A 15,088-nucleotide genomic window follows, 5' to 3' on the forward strand; every position below is an offset into this window, starting at 1 on the left:
TCATAGAGTTTAAAATCATCATCAAATTTTGGTGTAGACCAGTTTATAAGCCCCGTTCTTTGATGCGTCACTTTTTTACCAAAAATATTCCGCTTATGAACGAGTATATACAGTACTCCTCTTCTGATGTCATAATATTTTGTAATACCCTCAATTCGTTGCTTCTGCAATAGAAATAATGCCACAGTGGATTATGATTTAAGTATAGTACTCCTGAGGGCATTCTGCACCAAAAAATTAAAAATTCTGTGCCAAAAAGTAAAAAAAATTCTATGCACAATATTTTAAAATTCTGCAAGTTTTATTTGTCAATAAATAAATGCAGAGGCTCCAGCATGGCAGGGGGAGCACAGGCCACTGTCTGCATGAAGGTGGAAGATCACCCTGCAGCCTCCCTGCCCCTGGGACACAGACTCAGTGGTGAGGCTGCACTTGACCCTGACATAGCACAAGACCTGAGCCTGCCCCAGAAACACAATAGGGCTCTCCCCCTCTGCACCAGGCACACTGGGTGTAGGGTAGGCAGGCTCAACCAGACAGGATCCAAGTGTGGAGGGGCTCAGTGTGGGGGGATCCAGGTGTGGGGTGAGAGGGTTCTGTGTGGGACAGTCTGGGTGCAGTCAGTGCAATGGGGGGGTCTAGGTGTGCGGGGGATCTAGATGCACAGAGACCTGGGGAGGGGGTAGGAGGAGGGAGGGTTCCAGGTGCCGGGGCAATGGGACTCTGCAGGGGCTTCTAGGGGAAAGTGGTTGGGGCTCAGCGGAGGGGTCTGGGTGTGGTGGGCTCAGCAGGGGGGTCTGAGTGATGGTACAGTGGGGTGTGGGGCAGTGGGGGTCTGAGTGCAGCTAGTTAGGGGTCAGTGGCATGGGGTCTGGATGTGGGAGCTCAAGTTGGTGCAGGTGGGGACTTGGGCTCATCAGGATGGGAATTTGAGTGCAGGGAGCTCTGAGGTGTGGTCTGGTGCAGGGGTGGCAGTCTGGAGGCAGGCGGGCTCCAGATGCAGGGGTTGAGTTTCAGTGGGGTGGGGCTCAGGTCTGGAGGGTTAGGGGGGTTCTGGGTCTTTGGGGTGAGGCTTGGCGGGGGTTCTGGGTATGGGAGGTCCAGATGCATGGGGGTTGGGCAGATGGGGAAGCAGCTCCCATACAGTGACTCCTCCCCCTGCAGCTGAGGAGCGATGGGGGCAGGAAGCAGGGGAGGGTGCTGAGCTTCCTGCAGCTGGGGGAGGTTTCTAGGGGTGGGTCTGACACAGCCCCAGTTACTCCTTGCAGGGGAAGTAGTAGTCCTCTCCAGCCCAGCCGGGACTAGCAGTTGATCCTGGCTCTGTGTAGGAGCAACTGTCTGAGGTTTCCCTAGCCCTGCAGTGATTTACCTCTCCACCAGCTGCTCCGGGTGCCTGAAACAATGTACCTGCACAGCTGGGGAGTAGTGCATGACTGCTCTTGCAGCTTCCCTTTGTGTCCCTGTGAGAAAGTCATTTGTCTCGGGGAAGCAAAGAAATCTGCAGGAGCCATGAATTCTGCACACATGCAGTGGCACAGAATTCCCCCAGGAGTATTATAGGCATGATCAGTAGGAGCAGATGAACTTTTAAGTAACACAGACCATTTTTACATAAAGACAGTCATGTTAATAAAAACCAAGAGAACAGCTAACTGAGTCAAGCACTGTAGCAGTTGCTAATTGTTAATTACCCAAGCAAGTCATTGGCATGCAAGGCAAGAAATATAGAGCCACCTAAGACTTCAGTAAACCAAGCAGATGGTACACTGGGTTCCAGACATGTATTCCACTCGTGTGCACATGCACCCCAAAGCCAGAGAACTTTGCTTAACAGTACCCTTTGGGGAGGTGTTTGAGCCCTCAGGACCTTATAACCCTTCCCATGGCTTATGTAAGGGTGAGACTGCTCTGACCCCCATCAGTCCCTTCTCACAGTTTTTCCCTGGCAGAGGGCCTCATAGTGGCTAAGATGTTGCTACAGTCAGCATTCAGTGTGGCGGACACCTCATCTAAGATTATGTCCTCAGCTGTGAAGGGTTCCTTGGAAGCAGAACTCAGGCATTGCTCCAGACATGCAGCAAATCATAGAAGACTTACTGTTTGATGGATGGTTTTTGTTATCTGAAAAGACAGATGAGGCATTACGTTCTTTTAAGGGTGCCAGGACTATGTTATAGGTCTTAGGGATTTATACCCCGGCAATTAAAAGTTGTCATTATGGGGATCAGCAACAACAACAGCAGTTCCATTGGTACTCCCAACAGTATTTCAGACAACCTTCTTACTCTGCAAAGCAACTGGACTTCTCTAAGAGAAGACACAAGTATCTCAGAAGAATGCCCTCTGGTTCCAATTTTAACCAGCCAGCTCGTCCTGCGGCTGGCAAGCAGTCACATACTTATCAATGATACCACTATAATGTAGTATGGATAAAAGGAGGAGCCTGCTTCAACCAGCTTTGTCAAGAAGCAATAAAGTTTTGGCACTTTTGCATCCAGGATGACATGCCCACCGCCACACATTTATCGGGTTCTTGAAACCAGTTGTCTGATCATCTCAGCTGAACTTTCTCTGAGAACCACAAGTGGTCTCTGAAGAGCAATGTGGTGAGGTCCATCTTCAGGGAATGGGACATCCCATCAGTCAATCTGTACAACAAAGGATAACAAAAAAATGCCATCAGTTTTGTTCTCAAGCAGGACTCAGCCCAAGGTCTTTAACCGATGCCTTCCAGTTGAATTGAGGTGTGGCCCTGATGCATGCCTTTCCCACATTCCTCTAATCTTTTAGTTTGTCCTCAAACTGAAGTTGGACCGTGCTAAACTGATTCTTATTCCGCTGACTTGGCCAAGACAGTGCTTCTCCAACCTTCTGAGTCTGTTTGTTCAACCTCACAGATCTCTTCCTCTCCTTCCCGAACTACTGACCGGACACCACAGCCAAGTTGCATATCTGGTGCTGAGCGATCTATACTTCACAGCATGGATGGTATGTGTAAGATGAGGAAGAAGGGCAATATTCAGAAGCAGTTTGGTGTGTCTTACTTAGCAGTAGAAAACTATCTACTAGGACTACATAATTGGCCAAGTGGAAGAGGTTTTTGGTGACGGAATTCAACCAATGTTAGCCGGTGTTTAGGACATTTAGGATTACTTGTTACATTTGAACCTTCAGGTTTCTTAACTTGTTGAGGGTTCATTTTGTGGCGATCTTGGCATTCCATCTTCCAATCCCAGGGAAGTCAAACTCCATGGTAGTGAAATTTCTGAAAGGTATAGTCCACCTGTTTCCACCTGGAAAGGAAATGGTCCCATTGTTGGACTTTAGTACAGTACTGCCTGTCCTCATGTGTCCTCCATTTGAGCTGCTAGCAACTTGTCTGTTCTCTCTCCTCTCCGGAAGACCGACTTTCTTGTTACTATAAAATCTACAAGAAGAGTCAGCAAAATGCAGGCCCTAATGGTAGGGCTTCCATATAAATAGTTCCTCAAAGACAGTTTCCTTGAGATCACATCCAAAGGTTTTTGTCCAAAGTCGTTTTACAGTTTGACTAGGTTATTTTCTTACCTGTATTCTTTCCTAAGCGGCACTCAAATGCAGATGAATAGTGTCTTCATATGTTAAGTGTCAGGTGGTGCCTTTCATTCTATCTGGAAAGGGCCAAAACATTTTGTTCATTATCTCGACTTTTTGTATTTTATGAGGGTGAGAACAAAGGTCAGCCAGTCTTTGCGCAGACTGTTTCCAGGTGGATAACTTCCTGCATTTCCACAGCTTTTGGAGTAGCTCAGACCACACCCCCAAAGAAATTAGGACTCATTCAATGAGAGCCCAAGTGAGCAACATTGATTGCATTTCGCAGTAATTTTTCAATATTTGACATTTGTAGGGCTACTACCCAGTCTTTATACGTATTTTTACCAAACATGCTGTTACCTTGGTATCTAGATCAAATGCAAACTTTGGGAAGGCAGTTATGTAGTCTTTCTTTAAATAAACTCCAAGCCCCAACTCCTACCGGTACTGTTTGTGAGTTACCTTAGCGGAATACATGTCAGCAACCACTCAAAGGAAAGACCGTTACTTATCTGTGCAGTAACTGTTGAGATGTGGGTGTAGGCATGTATTCCACGACCTACCCCTCCATCCCTTGTGCTTATGAGTCTCCAGTCCTAGATTCCAGGACTGAATGGGGGGTTGAGATGGTGCTGCCTTTATATAGCGATAAGATGGGCTACAAGGGCCAGAGGATGCGAGCATCGCCCTCATGGGTACTGCTGAGCAAAATTCTCCGGTTTCAGTGCACTAGGCATTTGCACACCTGAGTAGAATACACATCTGCACCCCATCTCGAAGAACAGTTACAGCATGGGTAAGTAACTGTCTGTCACTCACAAAGTGAAGTGAATGTAGAAAGCTAGTGGATCATTTAACGACCTGATTTTTAAATCTGTCATTTTAAAATACATTTTAAAATCTATATTTGTTCCCTCTAATTCCAAATAAGTCTCAATCTATTGTTTGAAATTCTTAAGCAATATAACATATTTTTTCACTGTACAAAGACAGAAATTTTCAATTAGACTTGAGCAAATTTTGCAAATTATTTTGCTCTTTTTTAAATGTTTTTTCCCAGGGCTTTGAAGCAGAGCTCAGAACTGGAGCACGGAACAGCGGAGCTGCAGGTTTTTGCCTGGGGCTGGAGTAGAGCCCCGGAGCACAGCTCCAAAGCCCTGGTTTTTCCATTGAGTCTGCACATTGTTTTAGTAAACTTCTGTTTTTTCCTTCTGTTTCTCACTTAGTATTTGAGTCCTTCATTGATTATGTTGCAGTAGAACAGCTGGATGGTGATAACAAATACGATGCAGGAGAACATGGCTTACAGGTATAAAATTCAAGAGGAATTACCGAGTTTTCTTTCCAGATCCTTGATAAAGAGTTCCCAATGAGAGCTAGCTATTGAACTACATTGATCAAAAGTGTTATGAAATTCATGCAAACTTGCATTAACTGATTGTGGTGGCTTCCTTTGAAGCAAGCTTGTGTATATTTTGTTGATTCTTGTTAAGTTACTTTGAAATGAAGGCTTCAGCAATGCAATTTGCTTTTCTCTATGATTTTGTTATAAATTTTTTTTCCCAAAGAAGAAATTATAACTTGCATTTAAATTTAGATTCTATTTTTCAACTGATATTTGATTTCGAGGTGACAATCCATTCAACTACTTCAGTAAAGTTAGTCCGTATTTGCATGCGTATCTATATGTCACCAACAAACAGGAAGGAGCACCAACTGAAGTTGCAGAATATTTTTTGCCATTCATCTCTTTACACCAGTCCATCTCTCTCTGGCTTTTCAGTTTCACTTTGCCTACCACAGTGTGAAAAGCAGAAGTCCTTGTCTAAAACTGGTTTGGTTAAGCTGATTTTTTTTTTTTTTTTTAACAACAAGCATAACTCTTGTCAATAATAGTTAAAAATAAATTGGAAAAACAAAAAATATGTAAATGCTCTTCTTGTGGTAAGGTGTTGCAGCCTAACAATGTCTGACTTGTTCACTGCCCTCTTCTTACGCTTGTTACCTTATGTCCGAAAACAGTGTCTTTGGCGATCCACTGTATGATCTACATCTTGACTCTTCTGTCTTCCCTGTTTAGTAAGGCCTCTCTGAAGTCACAAGTTTTACCTGAGTTCTCCCAAGACTGCAGTAGCAAGAAGTAAAAAGACAAGCTAGCTATAATGGGAGGACCTTTCACTCAGCAATCTTCCAGCACTAGCTGGATCAACCTCCTTGAACTTAGAAGTTTCACTGGTGCTATATTGCATCTATATACATTTTTTTATTCATAGGCAACTTTTGTTAATTGATTCTTAGTAGTTCATTGCGATGTTACAATGCATTTGCCTTACTTATTGCTCTTGTTTTACATAATTAACTATTTTGTTCTAAGTGCTACTGCAGTAGCACCTGGGAAGCTCAAGAGGGTACGAAAGTACCAAAAAGTTATGAAATATCCTTGTTGCCCCATCTGTATATTGTGTGGTGTAGATGAAAGCCCATATCGTACAAACTAATCTGAGAAATGAAATTTATGGGTAAAAAATTATTTTGCTTGAGTAGCTTAAGAAGACAAAGTTAGAGTCTGAACCTTGCATTCTTTTTCAAACATACAGGAGGCAGAGAAAGGTGTGAAGTTCCTAACATTGCCACCGGTGTTACATCTTCAACTCATGAGATTTATGTATGACCCTCAAACTGACCAAAACATCAAGATAAATGATAGGTAACTCTTTTGCCATGATAAAGTTTGAACTTGTTGAAATACAAAATGGAAACTATTTTGCCCAAAGTCTGGCTTTTGGGTTTTCGGTTGATACCAGCAGGGAGAGGTACATGAAGACATATGCTGAAGAAAGCTCCCAAGAAATAGTTCTGATTACATGCATTGTTGACTTACGAATGTTTAGTGTTCTGATTGACAAATTCAGCTGTTTATTAAATAATGTTAACCATTTACTGGATGTGAAATAAGTAACAAGTTGTTTAGTTTTTTTTTAAATGATGCAGTTTTATATAGAACCTTGTTTACATCATATGGGTATAAAAAAAGTAAGAGAAGTTGCAGTAGTGTAGTATGCCACTGTTTTTAATACATACCAAATTCCTGCTGCAAGGATAAACACAATTACTGGGTCTTCCCCACTCATGTCACCTTTTTCTTTTACCTCCACCACACCCGCTCTAGTTCGAGATGTTCTTAACACAAGTAGATGTACTGTTTGAAAAAACCTGTAATTTCTATTATGTGGATTTTGTACCAGCCAGGTACACCTCTATGAAATGAGTTCTAGACACTTGCAAAATTGTTTGCAAATAAATTTACTATTTTCCAGCAAAAAAAGAAATTGAGGAAATCCATGCGTTAGAATAATTGGAGAATGTTACGTAGTATGGTCTGGTGCAAAATAACAATAATGTTCCAGTCGAAAGGTACCTAATTTAACAGTTGCATTCTTGCAGCACCTGCAAGGAATGGGTTGTTGAGCTAGATTCTGTTCTCATTTACATTTGTGGTAAATCCAGAGTAACTTTTTAACTTCAGCTGAGTTATTCTGAACTTACACTGCTTTGTAACTGAGAGCAGAATCTAATCCCTTGTGGAAACAAAGATTATTTATATCCCATATTAACAATGTAAAATATGCTGCTTTACCCAGTCATTGCAGTTAATCTCAGATAAAAATGATGTTGTAATTTGACTTGTTCAATTATGTACTGTAACTTTCTTTAGTGAAGTTTATAAGTGTAAATACATTTCAGCATAAGAATATTATTCTTTTAACTACAAGTAAAAATACCTCACTGTTTTTAAAATTAGGTTTGAATTTCCTGAGCAGTTGCCACTTGATGAATTTTTACAAAAAACAGACCCCAAAGATGCTGCAAATTACATCCTTCATGCAGTACTGGTACACAGTGGAGATAACCATGGCGGACATTATGTTGTTTACTTAAATCCTAAAGGGGATGGCAAAGTAAGTATTGAAAAAGCAACCAAACTATTTTGTTTGTTTGTAGAGGTGTCTTATTCTGTCTTTTGAGGCAGTTGAAGCTTCTGTCATGGAGTAACTCAGAAACCTGCAATTAAGATTCCCATTGCTGTTTAGTGTCACCCTAGGAACCTTTTGGTTTCCAGGAGTGGGGACTACTAGAATACTTGTCTTTGAAACTAAGTTCATTTTCTCCCATACAGTGCTTGTTCTCGGAAGAGTTTATTAAACTGTTTCTGTCTCACTCAGCTTCTAGTCCCACAGACTTAAGGAAACTTAATTTGTACAAAAACTCTTTATCTTTTTCTGTTTTAGTGAAGGTACTAACAGTTTGAGGCGTTCGGGGCCTCTCGCCCATTTAGGGAGGAGCAGCCTCATGCTTGCCTGCTGTTGGTTGGCTTGTGGCCAAAAAATTTAGCTAGGGCAGGGGTGGCCAACCTGTGCATCCGGAGCTGCATGTGACTCTTCAGAAGTTAATATGCAACTCCTTGTATAGGCACCGACTCCGGGGCTGGAGCTACAGGCACCAACCTTCCAGTGTGCCAGGGGTGGGTGCTCACTGCTCAACCCCTGGCTCTGCCACAGGTCCTGCCCCTGCTTCACCCCTTCCTCCAAGGCCCTGTCCCTTCCCTCCCCTGAGCCTGCCACACCCTTGCTCCTCCCACTCCCCCTCACAACCTCCTGCACACTGTGGGAGGCACAGGGAGGGAGGGGGAGGTGCTGATCAGTGGTACTGCCGGCAGGTGCAGTGCAGAGCTAATGCGGGCTGCTGACGTATTACTATGGCTCTTTGGCAATGTACATTGGTAAATTCTGGCTCCTTCTCAAGCACAGGTTGGCCACCCCTGAGCTAGGGGAATCCTTCCAGTCACACACATCAGTGTGTGCAGCAGGAGACTGCCCAGCCTGACTTCTGTCTTTACTGTCTGTAATACATATATTTAAATCCAGGAAAAGGTTAGGGAACTGTTTCTAACATCTCTGATTCAACACTCTGATGACTTGATATAACTGGAAGTTTATAGGTCAGGTACATCTTTCTTTGAGATATTTGCATTATGTGCCCCATAAAATGTTTTTGAGCAATTAAATTGTTTATATTTAAGAGGAGAAAGATTCAATGTAAATTTACTGTTTTTCATATTTCCCCTTTAATTTTCACAACAGATATTTTACAGATAAGGATGAAGTTTTGGGATGTTTTATTTCATATTTGCCACAGTATGTTTAAAATTTACAAGTTGTAGTTGGATACTTTTGTGCACCACTTGCTTTATATTTCATTCTACAACAATAAATCAGCATCAGCTATCTGAACTTCATGGTAGTAATGAAATATATTTGGATAACAGATCAGATTCTGTTAAGGTAAATAATAATTTGAATAGTTTGGCTAAAGATTGCTGTTTTACATAAAACAGGCTCAAATATTTAATTAATAAAACATCAGAAATGTAAGGCCCTCTTTACTTTTTGTAAGACCAGAAGGTTGCACAACTTATGTTGAATCAGTGGGATATTGTTAAAAAATTATTCTGTCGCTTGGAGGAAAAGCGTTTTATATTTCAGTCACTTCAAAGAGCAAAAAAACCTGACTTCCCATTTCTTGCATGTAATTTCAGTGAGTTAAGGTGTGAGTTAATTTGAGTCAAGAATAATTTTTTTGTATCTTTAAATAATTCACTTTTTTCCCCAGTGGTGTAAATTTGATGATGATGTTGTATCGAGATGTACAAAGGAAGAAGCAATTGAACACAATTATGGAGGTCATGACGACGACTTATCCGTTCGGCACTGTACTAATGCTTACATGTTGGTTTACATCAGGGAATCAAAATTAAGTATGTATTTATTTGTGTGTCTTTTTGTGTGTGAATGTTGATTAAACCCAGATATTTAAATGCAGAGGTTTGTGGTTATCTTTGAATCCTAAATTATTGTCATCTTTCACCATATGGTGAAGCTTCAGAAAGCTGCAGTCAACCTTGGAAAATGTTAGTGTTTGACCAGTCTTTATTGCAGCTTCAAAATCAAAAATGTCTTTAGCTGACATAGTGGTGTCATAAGTGTACACTACAGTACTTCACTTTCTCTTCACAGTAATTGTGTAATAGCCTTGATTGTATTTTGAACAGCAGAAATGGAGTACCATTATTTTAATGTAACTGAACCTTAGTGACGAGAACTAGATCTGGCTTGATATATGTACATTTGCGTGTCAGTAAAGATTTATAATCCTAAAAATCTGACATTTAATTGAATCCTTCATAAGGATAAGATATAAATCATGAAAATGGCATAGTCTAGCCTAGAGTAGAAAGTTCATCCTGTTCCAAAATGTAATGATGCTATATCAGATAAACAGTGGTTTTAAAGGTGTGTAAAAGCTTTCCTTAGCTTATTATCAGAAATAGTTGTGTCCCCAGTAATAGTCATGAGTGTGTATGAAAGCCCTGTTAGATATAAATTATTGTAATATGACATCACAAACCCACTTTCTTTTTAGGTGAAGTTTTGCAACCTGTCACAGACCATGATATTCCTCAACAATTAGTAGAACGGCTACAAGAAGAAAAGAGAATAGAGGCTCAAAAGAGGAAGGAGAGGCAGGAAGCTCACCTCTACATGCAAGTGCAGGTCAGCTTTCAAACAGAGTCACTTAAAACGAACTTCTGCTTTGAAATTTGAAGATAGTAATATTGGCTTAATAGTAGTCAGAATTCTAGAAAACAGACATGTCCATCTTCTTTAATTCAATATTTCTAATGTTAAACCACCCAAATCAAAATTTGCGTTCTCTAGTTGTTTGTTTATTGTTTGGTGTGAACCACCAGCTTAGGGCTTGATCCAACAACAGTTCTTCTTTGAGTAGATGCGGCTATGTATTCCACTTACGCGTGTGCATGCCCAGCACACTGGAGCCAGAGAATTTTGCCTACAGTAACTCCTCTCTTAACATTGTAGTTATGTTCCTGAAAAATGCGACTTTAAGTGAAACAATGTTAAGCAAATTCAATGTCCCCATAAGAATTAATGTAAATTTGGGGGTAAGATTCCAGGAAATTTTTTTTCACCAGACAAAAAATTATTTTTTATATATATAGTCCCTGGCCCCTCCCCGCAGCCTCAGCTCACTGCACCGTCGGCGCAGTGCTCTGGGCGGCTGGGCTGCGAGCTCCTGGGGCAGCGCAGCTGCAGAGCCTGGCCTGACCTGGTGCTCTGTCCTGTGCAGTGGCATAGCTGGCTCCAGCCGAGTGGCGTGGATGTAGTGCCACCAGCCACCGGTGCTCCAGGCAGCGCGGTAAGGGGGCAGGGAGCCGGTGGGGTTGGATAGAGGAGTTCAGGGGTGGTGGTCAGGGGGCGGGGATGTGGATAGGAGTTGGGGTGGTCAGAGGGCGAGGAACGGGGAGGGGCAATCAGGAAACAGGGGGGTTGGATGGGGCAGTCAGGAATGAGATGAGGGGTTGGATGGGGCAGCGTGGGGCAGTCAGGGGTGAGGGTTCCGGGGGCAGACAGGGAGCAGGGTGGAGGTGGATGGGGCTGGGTTCCCGGGGGGGGGGGGGGGCCATCAGGGAACAGTGGGGGTTGGATGGGGCAGGAGTCTTAGGGGAGGGATAGGGGGTGGGGGCCAGGCCACGCCTGGCTGTTTGGGGAGGCACAGCCTCCCCTAACCAGCCCTCCATACAATTTCCGAAAACCGATGCAGCCCTCAGGCCAAAAAGTTTGCCCGCCCCTGAGTTAGAGGGTGGAAGAGGGTGGGATATTTCCCAGGGAATGTCTTACTGCTAAATGATGAACTAGCATTTGGCTGAGCCCTCAAGGGTTAACACGTTATTAATGTAGCCTCACGCTCTACAAGGCAGCACGAATGGAGGGAGGGGTGACAGCATGGTAGACAGAAAGACACACCCTGTGTTAGAGAGAGAGAGAGATGCACATTGCCGCTTTAAGTATGCTGACACCACTCTAAGTACATTGCCTTTTTAAGTAGATCGGGAAGTTGAGACAGCAGCTGCGGCCAGCAAGCTCCCTCCGTCCTGAGCCCTGTTGTGTCCCCACCCTGCTCTATATGGAGAAGGGGTAAGTGGGGGGCAGGAGCGGGGAGGGGAGGGGGACACCCTGACATTAGCGCCCCTCTTTTCTCTCTCCCCCCCGCACACAGCAAGCAGGAGGCTCCCGGGAGCAGCTCCAAGGCAGAGGGCAGGAGCACACATGGCAATGGTGGGAGGGACAGCTGAACTGCTGGCAGTTAATAGCCTGCTGGGAGGCTGCCGCATGGGGAACTTAGGGGAGTTGATGGGGGGCTGCTGGCCTGCCCTGGTGCCAAGCCCCCATCAGCTAGCTGCAACGGGCTGCTCTTCCTGCAAGCACTGGACAAAGCAGGCGGCTGCCAAAGGATGTTACAAGGGAGCTTTGCGCGACTAAACAAGCATGTTCCCTAGTTGATCAGCCATGTAACGTTAACCGGGACAACTTTAAGTGAGGAGATACTGTACCAGTAACCCGTAGAGAGGTGGCGCTTGTGGCCATAGCCCCTCCCCGATTATATAAGGTGGCACCACTCCTGACCCCCCTGAGTTTAAGTATTTCCTGGGTGATATCCTCACCAGGGCTTAAACATTGTCTGTCATGTAGGGGAGTGATCCCCATACATGAGGAGGAGGCATTTGGGTCCGGAATTTGGTCAGTTCAGATGCCCTTCCCTGTCACCCTCCAAGCACCCATTTTGACTCCTTGGTGCAGAGCAGTGTTCTAGTTTTTGCTCCTTTCTCCTTATCCCTGCCGTTTGAGGGCCGGGTGGCCTGCTTTCATGATGCTGGGGCTTGATAACCACTGACATCTGGGACACTCTCAGATCGGGCTATTTCATCCATCCCCATCCTTCTTCAGGGACCTCTCTTCTTCAGGGACCACAAGATGCTGCTCTCTACTGGGTAGGGGAGCCGCAGAGGAGATTCTTCCGGAACACTGAGGTCTCGATTTCTGTTCCTGGTACTTTCTGGTGCCCAAATCCAAGAGAGGGATAAGATCCATTTTCTACCTTTGTGGCGTCAACAAATATGTCAGATATATGAGGTTCCAAAAGATCACTCTGTCAGCTATCCTCCCCACATTGTCTCAGAAAGACTGGTTTGCTGATCTAGACCTTCTTGATGCCTACTTTTATGTGGTGATTTTGCCTGGTCACAGGAAATTCCTTTGATTTGTCATAGCAGAGCACCATGTTCAGTATATGGTGCTTCCATTCGGCTTCTATTCTGTCCCTTGTGTTTTTACTAAATGTGACATATCTCGGGAAGAAAGGAATCCACAGCTTCCAGTATCTGGATGACTGGTTATTGAGGGGCAGGTTCAGAAAGAAAATACTTGCTCACGTCGACATTATGCTGTCCTTACTCGATCATCTGGGTCTCATTCTGACACTGGGAAGTCAACTTTGGTTCCCACTTTGAAAATAAAGTTAAGTGGGGCCCTAGTAGACTCTAAAAGTTTGAGAGCTTTTCTGCCGACCAGCCGTTTTAAGGCGATTTACTACCTTTTGCCTCAGTCTGCTGTCTCAGACTTCCATGACAGTTCAGATGTGCCTGAGGCTCTTGGGCTACATATCCGCCCACTTGCACGCAGGTGGCCCACTTCTCAAAGTTGCACCTTCACTACCTCTGCATTTGGCTCAGGGTGGTTTACTATCCAACTCTTAACCCCTATAGAATGTTTGGTCTTCCTCAACAGGTCTTGGACTCCTTGCAGTGGTAGATGTGTCCAGAGAACATATGCTAAGGTGTTTCCTTTGTCCAGCCCTTGCCAGCCAGGGCTATTGTCACTGACATCTCTTTGATGAGTTTGAGAGCACACCTGGGTCACTGAAAGTTCAAGATATGTGGTCGGAACAGGAGTCCTCACAGGATATCAACTTGCTGGAGCTATCGGCCATGTGCAATGCAGGTCATGCTTTTCTGGACTGTCAGGGGCTCAGTGGTTCACATACTTACTGAAAACGCTACCATGATGTATTATTTGAACAAACAAGGAGGACCACATTCCATGACACTTTGCCAAGAGGCAATCAGTTTGTGGCAGTTCTTCATAGAGGAGAGTCGACCACTTGCCTGGGGTCCAGAATCATCTTGCGGACCATCTCAGCAGGAATTTTTCACTGAGTCATGAGTGGACTCTGAAGACAAGTGTTGTCCAGGTCATCTTCACAGCTTGGAGCATTGTGACAATTGACCTGCTTACTACAAGGGACAATGGGAAATGTCACCTTTCTTCTCTCAAGGGGGCCTGAGTCCAGGCTCCCTTTCCAACACTTTCCATGTCAGCTAGCGATCAGCTCTCATGTACATATTTCCCCAGATCCTGATCATCCCACATATCATCCTTAAGCTGAAAGTGGATCACACCAAACTCATTCTCATTGTCCCAGCATGGCTGAGGCAGTGCTGGGTCTCTGACCTCATGCTGTCAGTTCAGTTTCCCATACTCCTTCCTCTCCATTCTGACCTACTCACGAAGAATCAGTCACACATAGCATCCCATGCTCAGCTCCCAGCATCTCACAGCATGGATGTTTTGTGGCTAAATGAGGAGGAAGAACAGTTTTCAGCAGCTGTACAACAGGTTCTACTCAACTGTAGAAAGCCTTCCCTCAGAATGGCCTATTCAGCTAAGTGGAAGCAGTTTTCGTTGTGATCCCTGGCCCTTGGAATTCAGCTGATGCTGGTTTCTATCCAGGACATCTTGGAGTGCCTGCTGTACCTTCAGTTGTCAGGACTTGAGCGTAGCTCATTGGAAGTGCATCTGGCAGCAATATCAGCATTTCATCCCCCCTTTCAGAGAGGATCAGTTTTCTCCAATACTATGGTAGCAAGATTCTTATAAGGGCTTCTTCATCTGGCCTGAGCGCTGGCTTCTCTGTGGGACCTTAATACGGTCTTAGCAGTTTTAATGGGACCCCCATTTGAGCCTCTGGCATCTTGTTCTTTTCCGCTTTTGTGTCAGAAAACTGCATTCCTGGTAGCAATAACGTCCACAAGAAGAGTCTGAGAGCTGCAGGTTCTGATGGCAGAACCTCCTTATACACAATTCTGATAAGAACAAAGTGACTTTATGACCACACCCAAAATTGTTGTCTAAATTGTTCTCTGTTTCATTTGAACCAGGTGATATATTTACCTGTGTTCTTTCCTAAGCTGCATTCATCTCCTGAGGAGCAGCCTCTCCATACGTTAGACATCAGATGATGTCTAGTCTTCTATCTGGGTAGGACTAAACCATTCTGTGCTTCACCTCACCTGTCTCATATGCTGATCACATGAACGGTCAAGCAGCCTCTTCTACATTCTCTAAATGTAAAACAAAGACTGCATATGAAATAGGTTCAGCTACGCCTCCTAACAGATGAGAGCTCATTCTGCGAGAGCACAGCCATAGTTAAAGGCATTCGTCAGTGATGTCTCAATATTGCCTATTTGCAGCGCTGCTCTGTGGTTGTCCATATATATATGTTTACGAACCATTACACCATTATTGCATCTTCA

The 15,088-nt window shown here is 44.1% G+C and overlaps 1 protein-coding gene across 1 annotated transcript in view; it reads left to right on the top strand.

Moving 5' to 3' along the window:
* The window catches only part of USP7 (ubiquitin specific peptidase 7), a 98,803-nt gene that overhangs the window by 61,600 nt on the left and 22,115 nt on the right, over positions 1 to 15,088 (top strand). The window contains exons 11-15 of the mRNA XM_084641668.1: positions 4,803 to 4,885; positions 6,174 to 6,283; positions 7,379 to 7,535; positions 9,247 to 9,391; positions 10,057 to 10,187. Coding sequence (XP_084497794.1) covers positions 4,803 to 4,885; positions 6,174 to 6,283; positions 7,379 to 7,535; positions 9,247 to 9,391; positions 10,057 to 10,187 — 626 coding nt within the window. The remainder of the gene's footprint in view (positions 1 to 4,802; positions 4,886 to 6,173; positions 6,284 to 7,378; positions 7,536 to 9,246; positions 9,392 to 10,056; positions 10,188 to 15,088) is intronic.

The sequence above is a fragment of the Lepidochelys olivacea genome (assembly GCF_965140295.1).
Source record: "Lepidochelys olivacea isolate rLepOli2 genome assembly, chromosome: 10".
Taxonomy (NCBI): Eukaryota; Metazoa; Chordata; order Testudines; family Cheloniidae; genus Lepidochelys; species Lepidochelys olivacea.